The sequence below is a fragment of the Coregonus clupeaformis genome, chromosome 1 (assembly GCF_020615455.1).
Source record: "Coregonus clupeaformis isolate EN_2021a chromosome 1, ASM2061545v1, whole genome shotgun sequence".
NCBI lineage: Eukaryota > Metazoa > Chordata > Actinopteri > Salmoniformes > Salmonidae > Coregonus > Coregonus clupeaformis.
Genome location: NC_059192.1, coordinates 49,242,458 through 49,250,205, shown reverse-complemented (window position 1 = coordinate 49,250,205; position 7,748 = coordinate 49,242,458). Strand labels below are relative to the sequence as shown.

At 40.5% G+C, this 7,748-nt stretch overlaps 2 protein-coding genes across 2 annotated transcripts; one reads left to right on the top strand and one right to left on the bottom strand.

Moving 5' to 3' along the window:
• Nucleotides 1–369: 369 nt before the first annotated feature.
• Nucleotides 370–5,152, bottom strand: LOC121582837 (elongation of very long chain fatty acids protein 6-like). The gene is made up of 4 exons (XM_041898975.2): nt 4,881–5,152; nt 4,154–4,285; nt 2,478–2,629; nt 370–2,290 (listed from the first exon to the last, which is right to left on the bottom strand). Exons 1-4 carry the CDS (start codon nt 4,976–4,978, stop codon nt 1,863–1,865), a joined length of 810 nt encoding a protein of 269 aa, XP_041754909.1. The 5' UTR covers nt 4,979–5,152; the 3' UTR covers nt 370–1,862.
• Nucleotides 5,153–5,641: 489 nt separating this feature from the next.
• Nucleotides 5,642–6,906, top strand: LOC121582847. Its single transcript, XM_041898986.1, has 4 exons — nt 5,642–5,964; nt 6,082–6,219; nt 6,352–6,516; nt 6,701–6,906. Exons 1-4 carry the CDS (start codon nt 5,721–5,723, stop codon nt 6,835–6,837), a joined length of 684 nt encoding a protein of 227 aa, XP_041754920.1. The 5' UTR covers nt 5,642–5,720; the 3' UTR covers nt 6,838–6,906.
• The last annotated feature ends 842 nt before the right edge of the window (nt 6,907–7,748 follow it).

Below are 7,748 nucleotides of genomic sequence, written 5' to 3'. Positions count from 1 at the left end.
AAAGAGGAGTGGGCCAAATCCCTCCTGAGATGTGTGCAAACCTGGTGGCCAACTACAAGAAACGTCTGAACTCTGATTGCCAACAAGGGTTTTGCCACCAAGTACTAAGTCATGTTTTGCAGAGGGGTCAAATACTTATTTCCCTCATTAAAATGCAAATCAATTTATAACATTTTTGACATGCGTTTTTCTGGATTTTTTTGTTGTTCTGTCTCACTGTTCAAATAAATCTACCATTAAAATTAGACTGATCATGTCTTTGTCAGTGGGCAAACGTACAAAATCAGCAGGGGATCAAATACTTTTTCCCCCTCACTGTACTTGCTCGTTTACCAGGGTTATAGCAAATAGTCACAGGATTTAAACAGATTGCAAAAGAGACTGCTTTATTATAATACATTTCAAATATTACAAGGCCTTAGTTTGTCCGTTTTCATTTATAACACGTAGTACATGTCATGTCAAACACTTCAGATCAGGATCAAAGTAGAATTCATAGGCTGATGGCCATCTGCTCAATATGGCAATACATACAGATGAGAAACAGATCGTCATAATATTGACATAGGGTTGTTCAGCATCATTTGGCACATCTTAAAATACATTTAGCTTTTTCTGCTGCACATTTTAACAAAATGTAAATATAGCAATCAAATTCCACTGGCAAGTTTTGGTAGAGTGAAAATGGTGTTGAACTCTGAGCATAATAAAAGTATCTTGCTCAGCATCTCACCCCCACAGGTACAACATACATTCATATGCAATCCCTTTAATCTGTAAAGTAAGCCCAATAAATATGCTTAAATAAACAGAACTGAATTAACAGCAAGACAACAAATAAAGTTAACCATGTCAAGATACCAAATCGGTTTCCAGCTACTTAAAACAAAGCTCAAAACATCCCCTTTCTAAAAACCAGTCTTAATTTATTTTAGAATGAGGGACAAAAATACCTGACATTCACAGCAGAACAGGCTTCTCTTTTAGTTAGGAATTCCATTCAGGATACACAGCATTCTCACCAGATTGCCAGAAAGTGACAGTGAAACCAAAAACCACTCCTGTGATGCATCAGAAAAAAGCAACATGGCATCACTTGCATCCTAAGAATATACAAATAAATAACTTCATCTCTGGTGCAAAAATCGAATAATTGTGCAGTGAGAGACCATGGGAAAGTTGGACTTTTCCGGCACTATTCCAGCTGCCATCATACGATCAAATTAATTAATAAATACAGTTATATTATATGAACACCCAACAAGTAGCTGCTTTCAGAGGGATTCCTTCGAGCCAGAACACAACTACTCCTCCGTTCAAAAAAGTGACAAATATCTCAGTGTGAATTTTGGAAACAAGTTTAGAGAAACCGAAGGCCCACACCAACACCTAAGAGACAGTCACAATGAGATATGCTGATGTAGGCTAATCCAAGGTAATGAATGAGAATTGCCAAATATTGGGGTTGGGTATGGGCGTACCAGCTGTCTGTCCTCTTAGTAGTTAGTTGACAAGTTCATTAGAGCACCATGGAACTGTATGAAAACCAGTCGCACCAGTCTGAACAGAAACTCGCAGGGGATGCCATTACATGTGCCTTTTGAAAAGCACAGATCGGAACTTTATGATACAAAGAAAAAAATGTACGGCTAAAAACAGATGAGTCAACATCTTCATGAAAACATTTCTGGAAACACTTCAGACAGTGGATGTCACTTGACGGGTTCTGAAAAATAGTTCACTGCTGGTAAACTAATGGCATAAGGTGTATAGAGAATGGACAGAGACTTATCGCTGCCATTGTTGCGAAAAGCTTAAAAATGGACCGTGTCAGGCAATGTAGCAATCCCTCCCCCCACAATTTAGTCTTTCTTGGAGCTCTTGCCACCTTTGCCTTTCATGTAGGTCTGGTAGAAGAAGGAGGAGAAGAGGACCAGGTAGCTGAGGTACATGAGGGAGCTCCACACAATGTTGTTCAGGTAGGAGTGGCAGTCCCCCTCCTGCATCCAGTGGTAGACCAGCCAATTGACCGTCAGCCCCATGGCCATCTGAGCAATCTGGAAGGTGGTGATGACCATGGCAAAGGGGCGTGGCACACGGTAGCCGGCCGCCCGCACTGCGTAGTAGCTGTACATGAGTGCGTGAACAGAGTAGTTCATGGTCATGAACCAGCCGCCTCCAGCCACCTGGTCCTTGTAGGAGTACCAGGAGTAGAGCAGCACGGTAATGTGGTGGTACCAGTGCAGGAAGATCAACCGCTGCTTACGGAGCACAATGAATGCAGTGTCACCTGCGGAGGTCATGAGAGAACACATCAGGACCGGCAAAGTTATGGTCCCAGCCATGCAGACACACTTAACATTTACTGCATATCTTTGACTAAGTTATATGGTTTTTCAAAAATTAGACACTCATGGTAGAGTGGACAAAATACCAAGTTCAGACAAATGACTGGCAGTTCCATCCCCGGTTCTTACCCAGTTCAGGGCCTTTGCTCAGGACAAAGGCATAGGCCCAGAACTTGCTCACTGGCCCGTTGTAGAAGCTCTGGTCACATATAGACTGTCTGAAACCACTGGTGGAGAGGATATACAGCATGTACCATCCTGTTCGAATTGCTCCAATGATACTGCAATTAAAATAAAGTTAAGCATTGCACTAAATGGCAAGGGCAAAACTAAACAAGTTATACTAGCCTTGCATCACAGCCTTGCACAAATGAGTATTTCATAGGGATGGTTTGTTTTGAGACAGTGATAAGATTTAACACATTTTGGAAGGTTTTGTTTTGGGAACTCTGACCAACATTGGTCACCATCCCATTAGCCAGACACCTGTAATGACACCTGAGGGGTATACTATGACTGAAGCTAGATCTAAATCAGGGTTTTCTAAAGCTAGCTTCACATTCCAGCATCCAGCTGATGGTGGATATTGCTCGTCCGCTTGCCGCCAACTCTAGCAGGCTTATAACTGCATGTGCATGTCGCACGTGGCTAGTCGAACACCAAACTTTTCATTGAGACAATGCTGAAACATCAATCCATGGATGAGTTGGTGCCAAATTTTCATTTGTGCCAAAATCAAAATGAAAGAGGCTATGGTGTGAAATAGGCTTGTTGAAGTGCCATCTTTATTTGTATTATCTTTAACGCAGTCATTGGTGTGCTTATCAACGCACAAGCACCTTTTAAATCACCAAGCCTATCAATAAAATAATTATATTAAGTCATACAAGTTTCACCATGTGAAAAGTGTGAAGTTTCAATGCATTCTGTAATCACTAAATCTATGTGATAAATAGTAATATTAAAATACCTAACAAAAATGAAGGGGATGATGCAATGTTTGCGAGAGGGAGGGAATCTGATGTCTTTGGTCCTCAACTCACATGTCAGACACTTCAAGATAAATGGAGTTGGCCCCGAGTTAGCCTGCCCGTGAGCAGGTTAGTTCTGAAGGATTCGTTGCCATAGAAATGTACCTGGCTAAAAAGGTGAACCACTTGTGGTACCAGTTTCCGAGTTGAACTCTGAGTTCACTAAAGTTGTGTCGCTAACTCCTCCAACCACATACGTAGTATAGGGCTCGTTGACCCTGTTCCTGAAGAGCTACCCTCCTGTAGGTTTTAACTAACCCGATTCAGTTTATCAACCAGCTAATTATTAGAGTCAGGTGCGCTAGATTAGGGTTGGAGTGAAAACCTACAGGATGGTAGCGCTCCAGGAACAGGGTTGGAGAGCCCTGCACTAGGGAAACATATGTAGTAAGGTCACGTTGGTGTCTAGGAAACTGCCCTAACAAAGCAGTGCACATGTATGCTTAGTTCCACCACGTTAAAAGCAGCTCCATGAGGGTGCTTTTTGCACAAATAATGCATCATTTCAGCACAAATTGTAATCTTAAAACAGTAACATAGGAGTAAGATTTTTAAACGCTTAACAAATGATTGTGACAGCCATCTTTCTACCATCAGGATTGTTAACAGATGGATGCATAATGAAAAAGTGACTTGTTGGCAGATGTAAAACAAAAAAAGCTCACTATAGATTTGGAGCTTTGGGTATTTAAGTTTCCAGAGACATGACATGATTACTGTATTCATTCACTCAAATGTCAGCGGTAAATGTGGGTGTTCTGTGCTTTAACTCACCTGAAGATGGCCAGGCTGAGTGACCACAGCACCAGTGGTCTGCGCAGACTAAGTTTAGGCCTCTCCTTCATGAAATGTTGGCCTCCAAAGACCAGCGCAGCATATAGGCCACAGAACACAAAGGCCTTGCTCCTGGTGAGAGAGAAACAAAAATCAACAATGTCAGTAAAAATGTCCTTAATTGTGCTCATGGCAAGGTTACTCAGCTGCAAAGGTATTTCAGTGATTGAGCACACCCTTTAATGAAGTGACGTTTTTACATACTCATGCTAAAGGTATTTAACATGGCACACCCAGTTTACTATGGTGATAAGTGAAATGTATTGACTAAAGCAAATCAGCCCTAGCCACTTTGGTTAATCTTAGCTGGCTTGAATTTTTTTTTAATGTTACATTTGTACAAGAAACCATAAAATCTTTCTGCATGCAGTTTAGCTGACATTTATTTTTTACTTTTCTACTAGACATCCTGATTAAACCACTACTAGATGTTGATATTCTAATTTCAAAGCAAGAACAGGACAATGTGGCTGCTATTTGAATAATAAGGTGGTAAAGTAAATGGTATAATATTTGGCTTCAACCTTAGGCTGTCAGCATTGGGATGTCACACCTGACACTATTCAACTTATGAAGTGATCAAGGGCTTCAGCTGTCCTGTTCGACAACACGAACAAGATGAATTCATAATTATTTTGAAAACCAAACAATGTTATAACATACTCACCAGTTCTCCTGCATCCATTCGATAGCGCCTCGCTCGTCAAATTGCTGCTCGAAACCATATTGGGAAAGTGGTAGTTGATGATATTCAGTCTTATTCATTTTCGAGCTTACTCACTCTAAACTAGGCTATGTAGAACTTATTCTCTGTGATTTAAAACCCCCAGTAGATAGTAGACTACATAGACTAATGTTTGTTAGATTGGTCCTAAGTGAAAGCACACAGGCGTGCTCTCCACCACTACTTTACTCGCACCTGATTTCATTTACGCGCAAATAAAACCTTTTCTATATACGGGCGTGGACTATGATGGCCTTCTGCCCTGCCCTCTCTCCTCCCACTGTGGGAGGATACTTTGGGGATTTTGGTTTCGACAGAGGTCGTCATAAAATGCTTAGCAAAAGAAAACCTCACAGAAGTAATTGTAGGCCTATAATTGATTATTCAGGTATGCTAACTTTGTAGGCTACAGATTATTACTTTGTAGCTGCGAAAATGCCGAGGCATGTGGCAGACACAGACAATTGTGCCGCGGATAATTGGTTGCCAGATTTGGTCAGATAGATCTGAACATGTCCAAAGGCTTTGACCCCATAGTACAAAATTATAACCTGGCAACTCTGCCGAATTTGAAAAGATTCTTTGAGCAGACAATTTGATAGATGTCATAAATAGTGACGACAGTTGGTTACCGCGCCAACGGGCAAGCTAGGCACATGAAATAGCTCCAGAATGTTCAATTTCCCACACACTTAATTGTATAACACACAGCTAGTCAGCTAGTAGTTTGAGTTGTAATGTTTACTCATTGTCTTTGAAAATTTGGCTATATTTGTAATCAAAATGGCACAGCGCGCCCACAAGGAAGGGCTGTGCAATATCAACATTTTATGTTTGGCATTTATTTTCTGTCTCATAAGGCCAGTTGATGCAAAGCCACTTCCTGCAAATGTTTTGCCTTCTTCATCCTCGCTGGAGCACATGACTTTGATCAACCCTGTTCAGAACAACCCCGATGTCACAACTCCAAAACAGACAAATTTTTTAAACACATTGCTTGGACAATTTGAGAGTTTGCTGGTGAAAGGTGAGACAGGAATCCAGAAATTAGCCTAGGCCTAGCGTTAACAGAGAGAAGTCAGAGAGGCAAATGTCTAAGCTTGAGTTGGGGCAACATTTGACATTTACCTCTGATTTTCCACAGATGGTACTTCTCCAGGTAATGTGGACCAGGTGACTCAAGGATATCCCGAACCCTACACAAATGCTAAAGACCCCCAGAGGCATGTGAAGGCCCTAATGTCTGTTCTACAGACTTACAAGACGCAAACAGCATCACATGGTGATTTGCCCTTTATTCTGTTCCTACTCTTTGTGTGAATGCGCAAACCTGTGTGAATTTTACAATTGTTGAATTGTAAAATCCATTGTGAAATGGATTTTGAAATGGATTGTACATTTTGTTCCGATGCAGGTAATGATCACGTCTTCAAACTGTGGGGAAAAGCTCCAAAAGCAAAGAAGAGCACCAATGAAATCAAATCCAGAGTCAACATATTGACAGACCCCACTTACTCCGAGCCACTTGTGAAAGTTAACATGATTTTGGGCATCTTTTTCTACGGCTTCATCGTGATAGGTAGCTACATAACATTTTGCTGTCTTTTTACTGCATGGAAATGTATTGTTCTGCTTCATGAGTTGATATTGACATAGCTATAATGTAGAATGTTCTGCTTTGTATGTTAACATGAGCAACAGCTGGGGTTTGTTCCAGCTACAATGTTATCGTGTTTGTTCTGTGCCTGGGACTTTTTCATCAGTGTTTATCTATGACTCTGTCCGAGTCTCCATGGAGGCCAGAAGGAGATCTGATGCTCTAGCTGCTGCCAGGCTGAAGAGAAAAGAACCACCCCTTTTGAACCACAGTCAACTTTATCCAAATGTACAATCTCTATGATACCTTACTCTGTGTGCCGTTAACTTGCTTGGGGCTTACATTAGTAATAAACATATCTTGCATTCAAAATCTAGGCCTATGTGAAAGTTGTTTTTGGTATATATGATTACTTCTATTTTAATTTATTTCTTGATTACTTATTAAAATGTAAAAAGAGAATGGTAAAATATTAAATTAACATTGTTTGTTAGTTACAAATACAATTGTGTTGTAAATGCTGTACATTATTTCCATTATTATGTTTGTTTTTAAGACTGTTATTATGCAAAAATCAATATAGCAATATTATACTGTTGCTCATTTTAGGTTTCCTATGTGTTAGTTAGGCCTAACCTTTTTCCCAAAGAGAGATATGACTTATCTCCTCTGATGTCATAGGAGCTCTATTAAACAATATTTATCCAACAGCTCCCTAGTTTACCATACTATACACCACAGGAGGCTGCTGAGGGGAGGATGGCTCATAATAATAGCTGGAACGGAGCAAATGGAATGGCATCAAACAGCCATTATTTATTGAACATTTGAGCCCATCAAGCTAATCTTCCCCTTTTGGCATAGCTTATGAATGAGCTGTAGTTTATTACAGTGTATGTGACTTTCCTATGATGACAGAGCAACAGAACCTACCCAGTTAAACAATGTAGTTAGCCTGGTTCTGTTTTATCTTAATTACCATTCTTCCAGAAGAGCCTAGTTCTTGGAAAGGATTTACTTCGTCAACCTCAGGTTGGTGTCTCAGAGATCAATAATGTCTCATATACTGTAGGAATACGCTGACCACATGATTACATACAAAAGTGGGGATGAAAGTGAGAAATGCTGCCATCTGCTGGAGAAGACTATAAAGAGGTTGTCAGCCACGGTATCTGACTGGTTCATCAAGACTCCTTGGGTGTGTAATCATTAGT

Excerpts from the sequence above, each read along its gene's own strand:
- LOC121582837 (XM_041898975.2), bottom strand. The coding sequence starts at position 4,978 with ATGAATAAGACTGAATATCATCAACTACCACTTTCCCAATATGGTTTC. Across the intron at positions 4,286-4,880 it reads GAATGGATGCAGGAGAACTG|GAGCAAGGCCTTTGTGTTCT; the intron begins GTGAGTATGTTA and ends CTCTCTCACCAG. Across the intron at positions 2,291-2,477 it reads GAGCAAAGGCCCTGAACTGG|GTGACACTGCATTCATTGTG; the intron begins GTAAGAACCGGG and ends TGACCTCCGCAG.
- LOC121582847 (XM_041898986.1), top strand. The coding sequence starts at position 5,721 with ATGGCACAGCGCGCCCACAAGGAAGGGCTGTGCAATATCAACATTTTA. Across the intron at positions 5,965-6,081 it reads TGAGAGTTTGCTGGTGAAAG|ATGGTACTTCTCCAGGTAAT; the intron begins GTGAGACAGGAA and ends GATTTTCCACAG. Across the intron at positions 6,517-6,700 it reads CTACGGCTTCATCGTGATAG|TGTTTATCTATGACTCTGTC; the intron begins GTAGCTACATAA and ends CTTTTTCATCAG.